This window comes from Mobula hypostoma, chromosome 2, assembly GCF_963921235.1.
Source record: "Mobula hypostoma chromosome 2, sMobHyp1.1, whole genome shotgun sequence".
NCBI lineage: Eukaryota > Metazoa > Chordata > Chondrichthyes > Myliobatiformes > Myliobatidae > Mobula > Mobula hypostoma.
Window position 1 is genome coordinate 238934720 of NC_086098.1, and position 22050 is coordinate 238956769.

At 44.5% G+C, this 22050-nt stretch overlaps 1 protein-coding gene across 1 annotated transcript in view; it reads right to left on the reverse strand.

Annotated features, from left to right (window-relative positions):
* The window catches only part of selenbp1 (selenium binding protein 1), a 44415-nt gene that overhangs the window by 3373 nt on the left and 18992 nt on the right, over positions 1-22050 (reverse strand). The window contains exons 7-11 of the mRNA XM_063041717.1: positions 19415-19596; positions 18238-18316; positions 7425-7546; positions 4990-5082; positions 2694-2812 (exon numbers count right to left, since the gene is read on the reverse strand). Of these exons, the coding sequence (XP_062897787.1) occupies positions 2694-2812; positions 4990-5082; positions 7425-7546; positions 18238-18316; positions 19415-19596 (595 nt within the window). The remainder of the gene's footprint in view (positions 1-2693; positions 2813-4989; positions 5083-7424; positions 7547-18237; positions 18317-19414; positions 19597-22050) is intronic.

Below are 22050 nucleotides of genomic sequence, written 5' to 3' on the forward strand. Positions count from 1 at the left end.
CCAGCTTTTAGGTGCATTACCGCCACCTGATAGACTGGAGTGTGGATCGTTGGATAAACAGGAGAAGGGAAAAGAATTGCATTCCCTATATTCTATATAATAAATGAGAGTCTTTCAGATACTTCATGATACGGAGCTGTATTTCTCTTGAATTCCCACTTAAAATGTCTTCTATATCCACATCAGTTTTTTTTTGTTTATTTTAAGCACTCCTATCATCTTCACTCTTTCTTGTTGATACTTCTTACATTTTATCAATACATGTTCAACTGTTTCTGGTTGATTCCAGTGTTCACACAACCCAGTTGGATGCTTCCCTATTTTGTGTAATGTGTAATTAAGACTAGTGTGTCCAATTCTCAAACGACTGATGATCACTTTCTATAGCCACTTGATAACCATTTGTATCTGACTTGTCTCTGTATTTTGTACAGATGTCTCCCTGTTTCACTCTCATCCCAATGCTTCTGCCAAGTCTCCTCAATACGTGTTTTAATAATGCTTTGCTAAGAGGGATCCGGACCTCTAATATAGACGATTTGAGCGACTGTTTAGCTATACTGTCTACCTTTTCATTACCCTCCACTCCACAATGAGCAGGAACCCAAAGAAAGCTTACTTCTACCCCATTTTTAGTCAGTATATATAACTTGCATAAAATCTCCAATAAAATATCCTGTCTGCTTTCTGATTTTCTTGATTTGATCGAGGTTAATGCGGATAAACTGTCTGAACAGGTTACAGCCTTTTTGACATTATTTTCTTCTGTCCAAGATAATGCACTCAATATTGCCATTAATTCAGAACTGTTCTCCAGCCCAGCAGTTGCCTGCAGTTGGACCTTCTTCTTCTTCCTTGAGTTTTTACGGCAGCTGGCATCCACACTGTTGCATTACTGCCACCTTCAGGATGTATTGTCCCTCATTGCCCATTCGCTTTAAAGCCATCTTTCCAGTCCCGTCGCCCTTAAAAAACTAAACAACCGTTTCCTCCCCTGATCACTCTCCCCACATTCCAATAAACAATTAACACTGTTCTCTACCAGTCCTATTTTGCATAATTGTTGTCACATTTGTCATCTTTCCTGTGCAAATTTCCTGCATGAAATAAAGATATGCTCTACTGTTTCAGTCTCCTGCCATAGATCGCAAAAACCTGTTTGATGTTTATTTATGATGGCCAGAGTGCCATTAAGGTTGCTGTGCCCAATTCTTAGCCTACTTATAATTACTTGCTCCTTCCGCTTTACTCTCCTACTTCTTCCCATATCTACTCTGTTCTGAATTGAATGTAAATGTCTTCCTTTTATTGCTCTATCCCAATGCTGCTGCCACTGTTGATTTATCCTTCTCCACGCTATGCTCTTCCCTGCAGTTGGACCTTCCAGGTACAAGTGTATTTCTACTGTAATCAATTGAAACACCTTGATTGCACACAGGTGATCTCCATTTAACTAGTTATGTGACTTCTGAAACCAATTGGCTGCACCGGTGATAATTTGATGTGTCATTTTTAAATGGTGGGGGGGGGGGTCTGGTGAATAGTTATGCAATTATTTTGTGTTTTATACTTGTAATTAATTTAGATCACTCAGTAGAGATCTGTTTTCACTTTGACACGAAAAATTCTTTTTCTTTTGATCGGTGTCAAAAAAAAGCCAAATTAAATCCACTGTGATTCAATGCTGTAAAACAATAAAATACGAAAACTTCCGGGGGGGTGAATACTTTTAATAGGCACTGTATATATAATTACTGTAATTCATTTTTTCTCTATTATTATGTATTAAAGTCAGGAGGAGAGCGAGCAGCGCGCCGCATGTGTGCAGCCCTCCGGTGAAAAATGATATCGTATCCGTTAAATAGAGGCCGTGGACAATTCTGATTTGATGGAGAATGGGCGTGAAAGCACAGAGGAACATCTGGAGAAATTTCTGAAACGCTCGTTCGCTGCTGTCGTTACTGCGTGGTCGGGAATCTTTCGGAGGGTAGGCCTCAAAATCCCCGGTTTTGCCTGCTGTTGGCCACCGAGATGGAGGTTGAATCGTTCAGATGGAAATGGCGCTCAGTACTCGGTGTCGGAGAGCTGATCAGAGCTCGAAGTTTTTGGATGACTCAGAGTCGGACTGTGGTCGGCATAGCAGGGAGAGTTTTTCTTCCTTCTCCCGTCTGCGTGAGATGTGGGACATTTGAGAGACTTTGAACTTTTACTGTGCTCACAGACTTCTTCATCAAGTTATGGTATTGTTGCACTGTTGTAACTACATGTTATAAGTTTTGTTAGTGTTTTTCAGTCTTGGTCTGTCCTATGTTTTGTGATATCACACCGGAGGAAATATTGTATCATTTCTTAATGCATGCATTACTAAATGACAATAAAAGAGGACTATGCGTCTTCATAATCTAATCTAATCTATTGCATTGTACGGCTGCCGCAAAGTCAACAAATTTCATGATATATGCCAGTGATATTAAACCTGATTCTGATTCAGATAGGGGGGAGTGCAGGGAATTGGCAGTGAATTGAAAATTAACGAATGGAAGCACAAGCTAGCTGGACTGAATGGCCCACTCCAGTTTCTACTTGTGTTCTCCTACAAAATTTAACACGATTTCTAAGATCTGGCATTATTTTTTGGGTGGAATAGCACCTTGATTTAAAAGAAGGGCTCTGTGATTATGTGTATGACTTACTTGACAACTTCGGGGTAGAATTGTTTGTCCCACCCACTGTAAAGAGACGTGGTGACATACAGACGTTTTCCGTCCAAGCTCAGCTGAATCATTTGAGGTCCACCGCGAATCCTTGTTCCCTGTTTCGGTAGAAGGATGTTATTTGAGATATGTAAGGAGTTTCATTTGTGTACACGCCACATCCAAAAGCCAGTTCAGTAGACAAGTACACACAAAATGCCGGGGGTACTCAGCAGGTCAGGCAGCATCTGCAGAGGGGAAATCACAAATGAAGGGTTTTGGCCTGAAATGTTGACTGTTTGTTTATTTCCATAGATGCTATCTGACCTGCTGATTTCCTCTGCATTTTGTATGCGTTGCTCAGGATTTCCAGCATCTCTTGTGTCCATAGACAAATACATGATGCTTCTTAAGAAAACAAAGAATTTGGACTCTTACACCAACTGAAACAATGTTCTGAAGCCTTTGCAAAAATCTGAAGTGTGGAAAATCTGCATGCAAATGTAAGTTCAAAGTTCAAAGTAAATTTATTATCAAAGTACATACAGATATATTACCATATACAACCCTGAGGCTCGATTTGCTGCAGGCATTTACAAGAAACAAATCAACAGAATTTACGAAAATCTATGCATATACAGACCAAGTCTGACAAACAATCAAAGCGAAATAGAATACTACTGTGCAAATGAAAACAATACTGAGAATATTAGTTGTAAAGAGTTCCCGTAAGTGAATCTGTAGACAGTACAATTAGTTAAGAGTAGTTTTCAGTTTACCAGTGTTCCAGTTATTAAGGAGCAACAAACGGGTTCCTGAAGGAACTCAGCAGGTCAGGCAGCGTCTGTGGAGGGAAATGGACAGCCAACATTTCAGATCCTGACTCTTCATCAGGACAGAAAGAGAGAGAGTTGGTATGAAGATGTGAAAGAAAGGGATGGAGCAAGAGCTGGCAGATGATAGGTGGATCCAGATGAGGGAGGGTGAGAGGCAGATAGGGGAGAGGTGGGTGGAATGGAAGGTGATGGGTGGATCCAGGTGAGAGAAGGTGAGAGGGGAGGGGAGAGTGGGAATGGGGGTAATGGGTGGATCCAGGTGAGGGAGGGTGAGAGGGGAGGGGGAGTGGGAATGGGAGGTGATGGGTGGATCCAGATGAGGTGTGGGGGGCTGTAATAGTCAGGTGGGGGAGGTAAGGGCAAATACTTCTTCCCCACTGTCTGCAAATGTCGCCATGCTTCTGGCACCAATGTCGCATTCCCACAACTGTCTAACCCTGACACATATGTCTTTGGAATGTGGGAGGAAACCCACACAGTTACGGGGAGAACGTGCAAACTCTTAACTAACAGTGGTGGGAAATGAATCCAAATCATTTTTGAGGCTTCTTGGTGCTGTAATGCATTTTGCTAAATTCTATGCTAAGTTGTAACTAAGCAAGAAGATAGCACTCGGGCGAAACCCACATGGTCATGGGGAGAAAGTACAAACTCCTTCTAGAGAGCATTGAGCACTAAACCCTAATCTCTGACACTTGCTAACCGCTAGGCTACAATACTGACCCTAATTCTATTTTAGACCATCTTTCCCTCAACTTACACTAATGTCATTATAGTTATTTGTGTTACTTGGCCATGTACATTTTGTATAACTTATGTTAATTTATGTTTATATGATTTATATTTGTAATATACTAGGCTGCTGCAAAGAGATAATTTTCATGGTGTTTACATATCCGTATGGCCATGCTAATAAACTTGAACTTGACTTGAAAGAAAATATCGGCATTGAAGAATGTCCAGAAAGATTCTCTAAGCCAAGTCCTGGGAGACACAGGAGAGACTGCAGGTGCTGGAAACCCAGAGCAGCACACCCAAAATGCTGGAGGAACTCAGCAGGTCGGGCAGCATCTGTGGAGGGGGATAAACAGTCAATGCTTCAGTGCGAGACACTTCAACAGGACCCTGTGACAATTAGCCTCCTGAGCCTGATACGTTCACTCACCACAACTCCACAACCTACAGACTCACTGTCAAGGACTCTTTACAACTCATTCTCAGTATTATTTTAATTTGCACAGTAGTTGTTTGTCAGTCGTTGTTTAGAGATAGTTTTCCATACATTCTGTTGTATTCTTTATTTTTTCCTGAAGTGCCTGAAAGCAAATGAATCTCAACATAGTCATATGCCAACATAAACACACTGATGATAAATTTACTTTGGACTTTGAGCAGGACTCATCTGAGCTGACCTCAGCCTGGAACCTCATAGGATGGAGGAGGATAAGAGCAGAGCTTACCTTAACGACTCGTGGCTCAGGCTGAGTCTTCAATTCCTTGTCTTCCAGAACCTTTACTGGTCCGTCCTTCAAGACGCATCCTCCGATAAACACCTAAAAGGGAAGTCAGCGTTGGTCTCCAGAGTCTGGTGCGGCAGAGTTTTGTTCCAGGTTCAGTTTATTGTCATTCAACCGTACACACGTACACTGCCAAACTAAACAATGTTCCCCGGGACCAAGGTGCACAACTCAGTACATGTAACTAACATATAAAGTGATATTACCACAAATAATAAGTTAGATTTGTGCTTCCTGAAGCACTAAAGGGAAAGGTGCACAATGTAAGATTTGAACCTTCCTGCATCAAGAATTCCTTACCTCCATCCTTCTCCACCATTGGAATCTCCCCACCACCAAGAAATGGTGCCTCAATAAGGCAAAATCCATCATGATAGAACTCCACCATCCAGGCCATGCCATCTTCTCTCAGCTGCCACTGGGCCAGAGGTGCAGAATCATGAAGTCCCACACCACCAGGTTCAAGAACAGTGACTTCCCTTCCACCATTCGGTTCTTGAACCAACCGGCACGATCCTAATCACTACAGTTTAGCGACAATTGTGTTCTTTCTCTTTCTCGTAAAATTGTGCATAAATTATGTTTGATGTTCTTGTGAATGTTGCTTTTATTTTATTCAGGGTAACAGTCCCTCCTGGTCCTATGAGCCACACCACTCGATTATACCCATGTGACCGATCGGCCTACGTCCTGTATGTTTTTGGAATGTAGGAGGAAACCGGAGCACTTGGGGTCAAGGGGAGAACGTACAAACTCCTTATGGACAGCGACAGAATTGAACCCGGGCGGCTGGTGTTATAATAGTGTCTCACTGACCACCACACCACTGTTCTGCCGCTCATCTGAAGCTCTGTGATGCAGGTTTCTTATTTCACCTGTGCACACGCGGACTTGTGCAACTGACAGTAAACTCCACTTTGATTTCGACACATGGGCAACTTCTGATCTTCCAAACTCAAACCTGAACTCACCCAGATTCGCCCGCACTCACCCAAACCCCGGCCCGTTCACCGTCCTGTGTGTTGTTGACCTGCACTGACTCAAAGTCCAGCAGTAACCCAGTCTAAGCCTTTTTCCCAGATTGCTCCGCAGGTCCGCACTTTTCCTTAGTCCGTGTTTCTTTATCAGTACGACATAAAGAACAGTTATTTATAGGACAGAAAGGAGGAACAGGCCATTCAGCCCACTACTGGACTGCTGGTTTGATGTTTGATATTCTATCTGTTGTTCGCTTGCATTTTGCCACTTGTGCAATTTGTTCTTTTTATTTTGTGCATTGGGTGTTTGATGTTTTCTTGAGTGGGTTCTATGGTGTTTCTTTCCTTCATGGCTGCCTGCAGGGTGGTGAATCTCAGGGTATATTCTGTAGAAATACTTTGATAATAAATACACTTTAGTTCTTGGAATTTTTGAATCTTGCACTAAAATAGGCCAACAACATCAAATGACCCTGTCTCTCCAGTTTCTCAGACAGAGCAGCTCCATTCTGGGCAACACCTTGATAAATCTCCTCTGCTCTCTCACGTTCTTCCTATAGTGCAGGGACGGGAACTGCAAGCAGAACTCCACCTGAGATCTGACCAACATTTTGTATTCAACGCCTGAGTGGAAAGGAATAGAACATAATCCCCTCTGCCTCCTCAAGGACATTACCAGGGTGACACGGTAGCATGGTGGTTAGTGTAACACTATTACAGCCCCAGTTTCAAATCCCCACTACTGTCTGTAAAGAGTTTGAACATTCTCCCTGCGACCACATGGGTTTCCTCTGGGTGCACGGGTCAGTAGGTTAACTGGTCACATGGGTGTCATTGGGCAGCACGGGCTCGTTGGGCTGAAAGGCCTGTTACTGTGCTGTATCCTAAATAAATAAAATAATTTCCTTACTTTTGCATTCAGTGTCCTAGCAAAGAAACGGACAGTGCCCCTTATGGCTCTTTAATCACCATCATGGATCTCTTAAACATTCACACCAAGATCACTCTGTTTCCTTTCATTCACGGAGAATGTCCCAGCCTCATCATCACCTCATACTTATCAGGATTGAACTCCATCTGCCATTTTATCAACGTGCCAACTGGTACCTGGGCGTAAGACCTCAGACCTCCACCGTGCAATAACTCGGTTACGGTCACATAGCTTGCTTGAGTTGGACCCTCTTCCCAAGGCACAGTTGGGTTGGACTAGCCTGGTCTGGCCTTCATGTAGGCCTCAGTTTTCCCAACTGTGCCTTATTCATCAACTCATTGACATCAGGTCAAGATGACCTTCCCTTTCCCCCCCTCTTCCTCTCCTCCTGCACAACGATAAACTTCCCTGAACGACGTTCCCATTATTTGGATCTCCAACCAAAGCAGAATCTGTCCATGCACTCTCACCTGCCCGACCAGCCTGGGGTTTCTGGTGTCCGTGATGTCGTACTGACGGATGTCACCATGCAGCCAGTTACTGAAGTACAGGAAGCGGTCGTCAAGGGAGAGGAGGATATCGGTGATGAGACCTGAAGCAAAGGCAAGTTCACATGTCAGAGCTTCCCGGCCATCAGGGTGACAAGCACACTAATTTTCTGGTAGATCTGTTCACACACAGAACAGGAGAGGTCGCCACCACGTTGATTTCAACTACAATAAAACTCCGATAATCTGGTGCACCTTATCGGAATTTTCAGAGCTGATACACCAGAGGCTGCAGATTGTAGAAGCTGAAGCAACACACACACAAAATGCTGGAGGAACTGGCCGTTGTTAATTAACTGGACTCTGAAAACTTGCCCCACTCCTCACCTGACTATCACCTACCCCTTGTTCCCCTCCTCCTTCCCTTTCTCCCATGGTCCACTTTCCTCTCCTATTAGATTCCTTCTTCTCCAGCCCTTTGCCTTTTCCCTCTAACACCTCCCAACTTCTTACTTCACCCCATCCCCCGCCCACTTGGATTCATCTATCACCTTCCAGCTTATCCTCCTTCCTTTTCATCCTGGCCTCATCCCCCTTCCTTCCCAGTCCTGAAGAAGGGTCTCAGCTCAAAACGTTGACTCCTTGTTCATTTCCATCGATGTTGCCTGACCTGCCGAGTTCCTCCAGCGTTTTGTGCGCATTGCTCTGAAAACTTGCAATCGTTCCTCAATCATATATAAATATTTAATGTTATGTAACTGTCAAGCTAGAGTAAACTCATGCCTGGTTACCAGCCTAGCAGCGGCTTCATAAAATTCCAAGACAGAAGCTTGTCATTGTATATTGAAAGGTTAAAGCAGAACATTGGTCCTAAAACTGACCTCACCCTCCTGTCTATATACACACTACATGCGGGGTGGAGATTGTGGTGGGGGGGGTAGTAGATATGTTCACGTTCAATTGTCATTCTACCATACATGAATACCCATGAACACAGCCAAACAAAACAACGTTCCTCTGGGGCCAAGGGAAAAGAGTCATATGCAGCACAAGGCATATATAGCACATCTAAGATAGCAGTAAACAGGTAGACACACAAAAAAATATATATAGCTCAATTTCCTGAGTCCGTGGTTATTGTTGGCAAGATCAAGCTGACAGGTGTCTGCAAACAAATGCAATCCAGCTTGACTTCCACCGAGCAAATACTGGAGGGCAGCATGGAGGCCCACCACACTGCCACAAATAATATAGTATCGTGTAGGAATAAGACCATAAGATGAAGGAGCAGAATTCGGTCATTTACCCATCGAGTCTGCTCTACCATTTCATCATGGCTGATCCATTTTCCCTCTCCTGCCCCAATCTCCTGCCTTCTTTGCCTTAAATATACATAAAGACTTGGCCTCCACAGCTGCCTGTGGCAAATCATCTCCATTCTAAAAGGACGCCCCTGTATTCTGACATTGTCTCCTCCGATCTTAGAACTCTCCCACCATAGGAAACATCCTTTCCACATCCACTCTACCAAGGCCTTTCACCATTTGATAGGTTTCAATGAGGTCACCTCTCATTTTTCTGAACTCTAGTGAATGCAGGCTCAGAGCCATCAAACGCTCTTCATATGACAAGCTGTTTAATCCTGGAATAATTTTTGTAAACCTCCTTTAAACCCTCTCCAATTTCAGCACATCCTTTCTAAGATAAGGGGCTCAAAACTGCTCACAATACTCCAAGTGAGGCCTCACCAGTGCTTTATAAAGTCTCAACATTACATTGTTTCTTCTATATTCTAGTCATCATGAAATGAATGCAAACATCACATCTGCCTTGCTCACCACAGACTCAACCAGCAAATTACCTCTAGGGAATCTTGCACAAGGACTCACAAGTTCCTTTGTGCCTCAGTTTTCTTGTATTTTCCCTTCATTTAGAAAATAGTCAACCTCTTCATTTCTTCTACCAAAGGGCATGATCATACACTTCCCAACACCGTATTCCATCTACCATTTCTTTGCCCATTCTCCGAATCTGTCCAAGTCCTTCTGTAGATTCTCTACTTCCATCAAAATTACCTGCCCCTCCATCTATCTTTGTATCACCTGCAAAATTTGCAACAAAGCCATCAATTCCATCATCCAAATCATTGACATAATAACATAAAAAGAATCAGTCCCAACACAAACCCCTGTGGAACACCACTAGTCACCTGCAGTCAATCAGAAAAGGCTCCCTTTATTCTCTCTCTTTGCCTCCTGCCAATCAGCCACTGCTTTATCAATGCTAGAATCTTTCCTGTAATACCATGCACTCGTAACTTGTTAAGCAGCCTCATGTGTAGCACCTTGTCAAAGGCCTTCTGAAAATCCAAGTACACAACATTAACTGATTCTCCTTTGTCTATCCTGCTTGTTATTTCTTCATAAATTTGTCAGGCAGGACTTTCCCTTGAGGGAAATATGCTGACTATGGCCTATTTTATCATGTGCCTCCAAGTACCCTAAAACCACATCCTCAACAATCAACTCCAACATCTTCCCAACCTCTGATGCCAGGCGAACTGCCCTGTAGTTTCCTTTCTTCTCCCTCTCTCCCTTCTTCTCCCTCTCTCCCTTCTTGAAGAATGGAGCAATTTTTCAATCTTCCAGAACCATTCCAGAAACTTGAAAGATCATTACTAATGACTCCACAATCTCTTCTGCCATCTCTTTCAGAACTCTGGGTTGTACACCATCTGGTCCAGGTGACTTATCTACCTTCAGACCTTTCAGTTTCCCAAGAACCTTCTCCCTAGTAATGGTAACTTCACACACTTCTGTCCCCGACACCTGGAAATTCCACCATGCTGCTAGTGTCTTCCAAAGTGAAGACTGATGCAATGTACTTATTTTGTTTGTGCGCCATCTCCTCGTCCCTAATTACAACCCCTCCAGCATTGTTTTCCAGTGGTCCGATAGCCACTCTCACCTCTCCTTTACACTTTATGTATTTGAAGAAACTTTTGGCATCCTCCTTAATATTATTGGCTCGCTTACTTTCGTATCCCATCTTTATCTTCTTAATGACTCTTCTTAGTTGCCTTCTGTTAGTTTTTAAAAGCTTCCCAGTCCTCTAACTCCCCGCTAATTTTTGCTCTATTATATATCCTCTGCTTGGCTTTTATGTTAGCTTTGACTTCTCTTGTTAGCCACAGTTTTGTCATCTGGCATTTGCAATTACAACTTCCTCTTTGGGATATATACATCCTGTGTCTTTCAAATTGCTTCCAGAAATTCCAGCCATTGTTGCTCTGCCATCATCCCTGCCAGTGTTCTTTTCCAATCAATTCTGGCCAACTCCTCTCTCATCCCTCTGTAATTCTCTTCATTCCACTGTAATACTGATACATCTGACTTTAGCTTCTCTTTGTCAAATTTCAGGGTGAATTTGATCATATTATAATCACTTGCCCTTTAGGTTCTCTAATTAAATTCTAGTGTATTGCACAACACCCAATCCAGAATAGCTGACCCTCTAGTAGGCTCTGTTAGAGTGGATTTCTTTTTGGGTAGATGATTTGTTAACAATTAAATGACTTTGGCCACCAGACTTCTATTTTAACTGTTTGACAAAGGACTGTGGAATGAGTCCACCACAATGGGCTTCCTAAAAGGTGTAAATACCAGATGCTTCTGGTGCCTGATGCTGTAGTTTCGAAGGCAGTATCACCTATACATTATAAATATTAATTGTCTTCGATGTTAGCACGTAAAATGCCAAATAAATGTACTGTGGATTGAACTAAAGGCTGTGGATACCAACACAGACATGTTGGCGTCAGAAGGAAAGGATGAAATCTGAAGGTGTGATGTTTGTATGTAGCTTCAAAAGGAAGCATTATCTATGCATTGTCTGTAACTTTTTAAGTAGCGATTGCCTTTGTGTTTAGCATATAAATATCAAGCCCACATAGAGCTAGCAGACCTTTCTTCGGAAAGCGTCTCCGTCCGTAAGATGCCTGCTGTACCTTGTGTCAAATAAAGAAGCTGCTTTGTATCTACCAGTGACTCTGTCTCTCCGGTAATTTCATCCACGCTACCACATTTGGTGTCGGAAGTGGGATACCATTGTGACCCGTCGTGTGGCCAGCATTCCTAGCAGTCTAAGTTGGTGAGTATTTTTCTAAAATACACTCACACTTGGATCTGTTCGGTCGGTGGTGCACGGGTCACGAGGTAATCGCGAACGTGGAGAGCTGAACTGGTAGATATAAAAGTAGTGTGTGCATGTGCATGTGTGTTTATGTAAGTGAGGAATCTTTGCATGTTAACTTGGTGAGAGTTGGACCACCAGTTGCGAAAGGTGGTAACCAACGGTACGGTTCGAGACGTCAGCGTGGGGGCATGTATACTCGTTCGGGGAGCTGCATGTTAGTGTATACGTGTGCAAGTGTGATGCAAGGGAATACAGCAGGCATCAAGAGTTCAGGTACTCAAAAGTGGCAGATTGTGGAACACATACTCTGTGGTTTTAAGTATGTACTGTTTAACTGCTACCGGTCTATGATATTTTGCATAGTGTGGGAATTAGCGTGGGGATATCTCAGGGAGAGGTTTTACCCAGAGAGATCTACCAGAATGGCACCTACTGAGGTCAGGCAACGTCAGGTTGAGAACTCTGATGATCCCAGTCAGCCCTTGACATTGATTACGACTATTCATAAGCCCTTCACCCCCGGGGAGAAACAGAGCATTTTGTCCGAGTTGCCCTCACTTAAAGTTGCATGTGGGAATTCAGAATTCTGGCGTAAGCTCAAGGAAATGGTTGAAATTCACCAGATGCACCCTAAAGATATACATGTGTTAGTGAAAGCCAAGTGTCCGAGGAATATGTGGGACAGGATGGCCCAGGGAGGTGCGGGATGGTACATGGGCAACTACCGGGAGCGCCAGTAATGAAGAAAGATATCGCTCTTTTAAAGGGGAAGTGAGGCAGCGCCTGGGGGGAGGCGAGAGTAGCTGGGGAATGATAATGGCAGTGACCCAGAGGGCTGACGAGACAGCCATGGATTATGCAGAACGTAAATACCGAGTGTACGAGGACTATTCTGGGTTGGATAATCCAGGGAGGGATGACCCAGTCTTCCTAAAAATGCTGAAGGAAGGCCTGAGTTCAGCCCACCAGGAAGTTTTGGATTTAGGCATAACGGTGGGGTCCAACTACTCTGAGATAGTGTCATGGGCCAGTGAGATAGACCAAAGAAAAGGCAAGAGAAATCGTTAAGTGGATATAGTGGATGCAGCTGCTGTGATGTCCCGGAGGGTTTGCTTTGCTTGCCAGCAGCCAGGGCACCTAGCAAAGGACAGCCGGACCAGGTAAAAGACAGTGAAGGAGTTGATATGCTACAGCTGTGGCTTATCGGGACATAGCTGGAGACAGTGTCCAAAAGGGTGGGGGAAACCCCAGGCGAAGGAGACGGCAGACACCCAGTCACTCACCCCATCAGCACCCAGTCTGTCCAGTCTGACTGCTGACCAAATCATAGAACTAGTAAAGACGGCTTCTAAGTCAGGAAAAGATGTGGCAGCAGGCTCCACTGCCAGCGCTGGTGACCCGCGGATGTACACAACGGCATTGTTAGGGGGACGGCAATGCAATATGTTAGTGGACACAGGGGCATCTGTATCGATAACAGACTTATCCTTACCAACAACCGGACAGGCCAGTTATATCAGGGGTGTAGGAGGGAAAACAGTAAAAGCAGAAAGAAGCAAGAAGCAAATATTAGAAATCGGGGGAGTACAGCTTCCAGTGTATTTTTGGGTATGTCCAAATAATGAAGGCATGATCATTGGAACAGCTATCCTAAGGGAAGCAGGAGCTGTTATAGATTCAGGAAAAGGAGAAATAGTATGGACGAGCCAGGGGCAGCGAACGTGCACAACCAACAGAATACACGGCCTGGCCAGCATAGGCGCAGCTGCCCTGATCATTAGAGACTGGAGCCAGGATGGTGTCTCTGGGTTACCCTGTCAGCAGTTCCCAGCTGTGTGGGCTAGAGACAAGCAAGATTCTGAGCAGGTAGAGATAGACCCAGTTAAAATCGAGGAGGGTCTGTATAAACCCCCTAAGCAGGACCCTATACAAACTGACACTCTGACCGCTGTTCAGGGTATAGCGAAGGAACAAAAACACCAGGGGATACTCAGAGAGACTGCAGCCACTCCAGAACATAAAGTTTCCCCAGTTCCTCCGAGGGCAGACATTACTGCAAATAAGGAAGCAGGGGAACAAGAGGCAATTGAAATTGCAAGTGTGCAGGAGGAAACGACAGAAGCCAGCTTAGTAAAATTATGTGAAGAGGTAGAGGCAGAAGAGAAGGGAAAATGGAGGAGAAAAGGAGTGAAGAAGGGACCAGGTGGGTGCTGGACACGTGGGAATGTTGAGAAATTCTGCCGCCGTTTATCACTTGTGCCCAGCATAACCCTGGTAAGGGCAGAAAGCTGCAGCGGGCAAATCAGCCTCGGCCGAGGGGACCCTGGGAAAACATCCAGATAGACGTCTAAAAAGCAGGGGGAAAAGTTACTATCAATTTAAAGTATTAAAGGACCGAGCGAAACAACAGCGAATCGCTGATCAGAAAGAGCCAAAGGGAAAGGGGATAGTCCTTCCACAGCCTGGCGACCAAGTCATGGTGAGGGTGCTGCCAGAAAGGCCGGGGTTTGCCCCAGGTGGATAGGACCACAGACGGTACTCTTAACGAATGATACATGCGTCTGTGTACAGACTCGGCGAGGCAGCCAGTGGGAACACTGGACTCAGGTTAAAGCATACAACTCACCCTCTTGTTGCTCCCACGGACGGAGTGGGGAACCAAGTGTACCCAGTAACCATGTAATTACAGAGAACCTAAGAGAGGAACACCAGCCGGCCATGCCAGACCTGACCACTGCTGATGAAAACATACCCGGAGAAAACGCAAAGGCAGAAAACGCTGAGAGCGTGGCAGAAGACACGGAGAACGTGTGGAAAACCATGAATAGCCTGCTAAAGCGTGATGATGATGGTACTCTGTAAAGAAGGCTGGTTGCTGAAGGCAGATGATTAATTTTATAGCATAGTTATTTGGGAAATAGACGGGGAGGGATTTTTGAGTTAAAGCAGAGATGGCAAGTTCCACCACTTCGATGGCATTTCAGATTGCACACGGCATCTGGAAGCAGTCACCCCCAGTCTGAGGAGCTGGGCCCTTTTCAGCAGTTGAGCCAGTGATCGACGGAACAGTTCGCAAGGGGGTGCCACCAGGGAGAAGTCCTTGCAGACATTTACGTAGAGGCCACCCCAACCCCTTCGTGTACATCGATCAGAGAGCCTGTGGGTGCTCCTGGAAGGAGAGTTTCAGCAACCAGAGGATAAAGGGCCGAAGACAAAGGAATGTGATTTAAGATGCAGTCAGCCTGCAGGCACATGAAACGAGCTGCATTCCTAAAGACTTGGAACAGCCTCTCTGTTTAACATTTGGTAGGTAATGCTAGGATAGATATCGAGGTACATAAAATTGGGGGGGAATTTCAAGACAGGGCATTTTTGCTGCCCTATTTCAGCAGATCACCCTAGGTTGGCCTTTCCTGATACAAATTTAATTTGTCCAGGGGGGCCAAGAGGAGGGACTGTTAGAGTGGATTTCTTTTTGGGTAGATGATTTGTTAACACTTAAATGACTTTGGCCACCAGACTTCTATTTTAACTGTTTGACAAAGGACTGTGGATTGAGTCCACCACAATGGGCTTCCTAAAAGGTGTAAATACCAGATGCTTCTGGTGCCTGATGCTGTAGTTTCGAAGGCAGTATCACCTATACATTATAAATATTAATTGTCTTCGATGTTAGCACGTAAAATGCCAAATAAATGTACTGTGGATTGAACTAAAGGCTGTGGATACCAACACAGACATGTTGGCGTCAGAAGGAAAGGATGAAATCTGAAGGTGTGATGTTTGTATGTAGCTTCAAAAGGAAGCGTTGTCTATGCATTGTCTGTAACTTCTTAAGTAGCGATTGCCTTTGTGTTTAGCATATAAATATCGAGCCCACATTCCTTTCTTCGGAAAGTGTCTCCGTCCGTATGATGCCTGCTGTACCTTGTGTCGAATAAAGAAGCTGCTTTGTACCTACCAGTGACTCTGTCTCTCTGGTAATTTCATCCACGCTACAACAGGCTCAACCATGAGCTGCTCTAAAAAGCTATCTCATATACACTCTAGAAACTCCCCCTCCTGTAATCCAGCACCAACCCAATTTTCCCAATCTGTCTGCATATGGAAGACCATCATGATTACTGTAACATTGCCCTTTTGGCATGTATTTCTATCTCCCGTTGTAATTTGTAGTCCACATCCTTACTACGGTTTGGGGGGTCTGTATACAACTCCCATCAGGGTCCTTTTACCCTTGCAGTTCCTTAGCTCTATACACAATGGTTCAACATCTTCTGACTGTATGTCACCTCTTTCTAATGAACTAATTAGATTTTTTTGCCAACAGAGCAATGCCACCCCTCTGCCTTCTTGCCTGTCCTTTCAATACAACGTGTATCCTTGGACATTAGGCTGCCAGCTATAACCTTCTTTCAGCCATGATTCATACAACATCATACTTGCCAATCTGTAACTGCACTACAAGTTCATCTACCTTATTCCGTATACCGCACGCATTCACATATAATACCTGCAGTCCTGTACTCAGCCTTTTTGATTTTGTCTGCCTTTTACATTACAACTCATCCTGTTGACTGTAATTTTGCCCTATCATCAGAGACTCCTTGCTGGGAGTCTCACTACACACTGCCTCTGTTTGTAAACCAACTACCTGATCTTCCGCACTATCACTCCAGTTCCCATCCCACTGCCAGATTAGTTCAAACCCTCCCGAACAACTCTAGCCAACCTGCCGTCAAGGACATTGGACCCCTCTGGGTTCCCTTTTGTACAGGTCATACCTTCCCCAGGAGAAATCCTAATGATCCATAATGCTGAACCCCGGCCCCCCTGCCCCCTGCACCAGTTTCTCAGCCACACATTCACCTACCAAATCATCCTGTTCTTACCCTCACTGACATGTGGCACAGGCAGCAATCCAGAGATTACTGCCCTGGAGGTCTTGTTTCTCAACATTCTACCTAGTTACCTGAAATCTCTCTTCAGGACTTCCTCACCCTGCCTACCTATGTCATTGGTGCCAATATGCACCAAGACTTCTGGCTGCTTACCCTCACTCTTGAGAATGTCATGGACCCGATCCAAGACATCCCTGATCCTGGCACCAGGGAGGCAATATTCCATCCGAGTGTCTCCATTGCACCCTCTGTCACTCTGACTAGGGAATCTCTGATCAACACTGCAGTCCACTTCACGCCTCTGCTCTTCTGAACCACAGCACCAGACTCAGTGCCAGAGACCCAGTCACTGTGGCTCCCCTGGTAGGTCATCCCCCTCAACAGTATCTGAAGTTGTATATTTGTTATTGAGGAGAAGGATCACAGGTGTACTCTACACTGGCTGTGTATGTCCCCTCCTTCTCCTGACAGTCACCCAGTTACCTGTCTCCTGCAGTCTAGGAGTGACGACCTCCCTGTAGCTCCTGTCTATCACCTCCTCGTTCTCCCGTATGTCCAAGGTCATCGAGCTGCAGCTTCAGTTCCTTAATACATTCTCTCGGGAGTTGCAGCTCAGTGCACCTGCTGCAGATGTGTTTTCCAGGAGAATGGAGGTTTCCCAGACTTCCCACTTCCCACAGTGCAGGACACTGCCCTGGGAGCCGTTCTCATGACACTATCTATGCCCAGATAAGGATGAACAAAAAAGAAGAGAGAGAGAGGGGGGAGAGGAGGCAGGAAAGAGAAACTTGCAAGATACTTTACCTCACAGAAGCCTGATGAGCCAAAGCCACTTTAAACACCGGCACATTCCAAATGAATGGCTGCTGTTTGCACTTGAGTTATTTTTAATTGTCCCTTTCTAATGAATCCTTCTTGCTGATTGGTCCTTCCTCAACTCAGAGAAAATGCCACAAAACTCTGCCTTTAAAATCTCAATTGCCGTCCTGATTAAAAGATAGTTCTTTTTACACGCCACTGACTTTGATTATCTGACTCAGAGAAAACGGGCTTGAAGCTCCGCTTTTAGTCATCGTCATAATCATACTTTATTGATCCCGAGGGAAATTGGTTTTCGTTACAGTTGCACCATAAATAATTAAATAGTAATAAACCATAAATAATTAAATAGTAATATGTAAATTATGCCAGGAAATAAGTCCAGGACCAGGCTATTGGCTCAGGGTGTCTGACCCTCCAAGGGAGGAGTTGTAAAGTTTGATGGCCACAGGCAGGAATGACTTCCTATGACGCTCAGTGTTGCATCTCGGTGGAATGAGTCTCTGGCTGAATGATTTTTAAATCTTGAATGCAGACCTGACTGAAAGGTGGGTCTTTTTACACAATGCCACTTGCTGATTGGACGTTCCTCAATCCAGAGAAAATGCCATGAAATTCTGCCTTTAACATCTCAAATGAAAACTTAGGTTCAGGAAGCATTTCAGGTTTTGGCATGGACTAAATGGGCCAAAGGGCCTGTTTCTGTGATGTACTTTTCTATGACTCTATTCATTCTAGGATTAGTAACTCCCCTGTTGATGTCAGCTTGTAATGAAGAGTAGGTTTATTCTGAAGGTGAGCCCCAGACTCCGTGTGAATTCTATCTACAATTGTCATTGCGTAAGACTATCGCCCGATCGATGTGGAATTTTTTCACTTGCCTGGCATTTCTGGCAACATCCAGCCTTCAACTTTCTTCCCAGGAACGGTGATGACTTTCTCAGCAGCCCAGTCTCCTTTCTGTGGGAATGGAAGGGAAATCAGTGAAAAATCAAAATTTAAGGTAAGATCCAATTCAGATTCATTTATTCCTCACATGGACATCAAAACATACATTTCTCACTTCCATCCACCCACACCAACAGACAGTCCCCCAACTCCAGGATAGGCCGCCTGCGGCCTACAGCAGCCTCACTGATTCCTAGACTTTGGACCTTTGACTTTCCCAGTGGACGCGCAGACCCAGAGCTGTATCAGCCCATGTTCTGCCAACTCCCGTCTACCCATACCTGGGTCATACCCCTCCCATCCAGGTACTTATCCAAAACTCTCTTAAAGGTTGCAATCATGCCCACATTCACCACTTGTGCTGGCAGCTCATTCCACACTCTCACCACCCTCTGTCTGAAGAAGATTCTCCTCAGGTTCCCCTTAAATAAAGTTCAAAGTAAATTTTATTATCAGGCACATAAACGTCACCTCATACAACCCTGAGATTCATTTTCCTGTGGGTATACTTAGCAAATCTATAGAATGGTAACTATAACAGGATCAATGAAAGATCAACCAGAGTGCAGAAGACAACAAACTGTGCAACTGCAAATATAAATAAATAGCATTCAATAACCAGAGCATGAAATGATGAAGTAAAGGATCTTTAAAGTGAAATAATTGGTTGTGGGAATATCTCAGTGGATGGGCAAGTGAGTGTAGTGATCTCGTTTTGTTCAAGAGCCTGATGGTTGAGAGGTGGTAACTGTTCTTAAACCTGGAGGTGCCAGTCCTGAGGCACTTGTACTTCTACCTGACGGCAGCAGCCAGAAAAGAGCATTCCCCATATCTGTCTCCCGTTCTCACCTTATCTCCTTACCTGCCCATCGCCTCCTTCTGGCGCTCCTCCCCCTGCCCTTTCGTCCATGGTATTGCCACCTTTCCCGTAGTGGGAGAGCAGTGCCCCTTGCACGTCATTTTATTCTGCGTTCTGCTTTGCCTTTTACTACCTCGGTGTACTGATCTATGGCACGGTGTGCCTGGATGGCATGCGAAACTGTATTTCACCGTTCCGATAACACTGAACCAATAATAACACCGAGACGTCATGCTGATTCGTGGGCCTACCTCTGTCTTGTAAAAGCGGAAGACACAACTGCTCAGAGCACAGCCGACCAGCCCCTCTGCGGCACTGGGCTCGTGGAGGAAGCGGATTTCCAGGGGAATGGACCCGTCCTTGCCGAGATCAATGGTCTGTATGCGCGTGTGCTTGTTCCAGTCCCAAACGTGAAGGCTGTGCCCGTAGTGTCCTACAAGAAGCAAATCCCACCTCACCATGAAAACCTAAGACCTTTACTAGTACTTTCAAATTAAATTTACTTTCAAACCACGCACACTCAGTGGCTACTTTATTGAGTGCCTTCTGAGCCTAATAAAGTGACCACTGAGGGTGTGTTCATGGTCGTCTGCTCCTGTAGCCCATCCACTTCAAGCTTCAAAGTGTCCTTTAACCAGTCTGGCCATTCTCCCCTGACCTCTCTCATTAACAAGGCAGTTTTGGAACAGTTCAGTGATGGGGAGAGTGAAGGTATGTTTCTGTAGGGTCGCGATGTTTGGAAGTCAGGTCGTTTGTAGCCCTGGGAGCCCCTGTATTCTTATCTGATGCAGGCAGGGTGAATAAGTTTTCACGTTGACAAGCGTGAGTTTGTGCGAGAGAAGAGAGCATCAAAATCAGAATCGGAAGCACAAGAGATTCTGCAGATGCCGGAAATCCAGAGTAACACACATTAGATGCTGGAGGAACTCAGCAGTCCAGGCAGCATCTATGGAGAGGAATAAACAGTTGACATTTTAGGCTGAGACTCTTCATCAGGAGGGGAAAGGAAAGGAAGGGGAAAAGTGAGAGTAAGAAGGTGGGGGAGGGGAGGAAGTAGTACAAGGAGGTAGGTGATAAGTGAAACTGAGAGAGGGGGAAGGATGAAGTAAAGAGCTGGGAATCTGATTGGTGAAAGAGATAAAGGGCTGGAGAAGGAGGATTCTGATCGGAGAGGACGGAAGGCCATGGAAGAAAGGGAAGGGGAAGGAGCACCAGAGGAAGGCAATGGGCAGGTAAGAAGGTGAGAGAGGGAAAAAGGGAATGAGGAATGTTTTTTTGGGGAGGGGGGTTAAATTATTGGATGTTTGAGAAATTGATGTTCATGCCCCTCTCCTGCAGCATGAATTTGAAGGTATCAACAATCATCTTCATTGTTACAATGAAAATGAAGATTTGGAAGATGCAATCATTGAAAGCATTGTCTGAAGGCATTCGAATATCTACATCAGGTGTCTACGCTGATTTTGTTCATTTAAATTAGGTTAGATTAGATTAGATTATGAGGATACACAGTCCTCTTTTATTGTCATTTAGTAATGCATGCATTAAGAAATGATACAATATTCCTCCGGTGTGATATCATGGAAACACAGGACAGACCAAGACTGAAAAACTAACAAAAACCACATAATTATAACATATAGTTACAACAGTGCAATAATACCATAACTTGATGAAGAACAGGCCATGGTCACAGTAAAAAAGTTCAAAGTTTCTCTCATTTACAGTCAAACAAAAGAACATGCCAGCGTACAGCGGACGAATTCCTCAAATAATAACTGTTAGAAACTAGTACACAGTTTAATGGTACTGTATTAGTATTGTTAATGTTCTAATTTATTCTGTAATTCATTTAAATACATAATTTGTTACTCAGTTAAACAGAGTTTGTGTTTTTTATGCCTTTTTATCTATTTCCATGAAAATTCGGTTAATTAGGTCAGCCATTTAATTGAGCCAACATAATGAGTCCCAATTAACTGGAATCCCCTGTATTTCTAGAGTACAGAAGGAATAAGAGGATTATCTTTTAATTGTTCATAGGACACAGGTCTGTGTCAGAGCAGTACGTACTGATGTTCCCTAAACGCCCTTGAGGAGTGAGCCAGTTTGTTCGTGTGGTAAGGGCGTTCCCACAATGCTGTTCGGTGGGCACTTGCAGGACTCAGACTGAGCGTTAAAGGAATAATAATGTACACTCAGTGACCATTTCATTATGTACTTCCTGTGGCTAATGGAGTGGCCATTGAATGTATTTCAGAAACAGAAAAATGTGCGACACAGGGCAGCCGCTCTGATTGAGGGATTGAGAAGGCAGTAAGAGCAGAGTCTGGCAAAATGACTTGGAATTTTTTTCTCCAAAACGCTTTGGAATTCTCTACACAACAGGTTCAAAGTTCAAAGTAAATTATTATCAAAGTACATACATGTCACGTACAATCCTTCTTGTGTGCATTTACAGGAAATGCAAAGAAACACAATGGAAACAATGAAAGACCGTATCCAAAACACGGACATACAGCCGATGTTCAAAAGACAACAAATTGTGCAGATACAACAGAAAGAAAACAGACAGATAGATAGATAGATCGTGAGTCCTTGAAAGTGAGTCCATAGGTTGTGGGAACAGTTCAGTGATGGGGTGAGCGAAGTTATCTCCCCTGGTTGAAGAGCCTAATGGTTGGGGGGTAATAACTGGTGGTTCAGGAGCCGTCGGTGTTGGCTTTCACCGAATATTTCTGACTGAGATGGATGGATTTTAAGCCAATATGGGGATTTGGGGATTGTAGGGAACAGGCAGGCCAAGGTCAGATTGGCCAGAGGAGAACAGGTGAAGTTCGAGCGCACAGGGAGCCAGAGATCTGCTGCCGTTCAGGAATGGTGAATG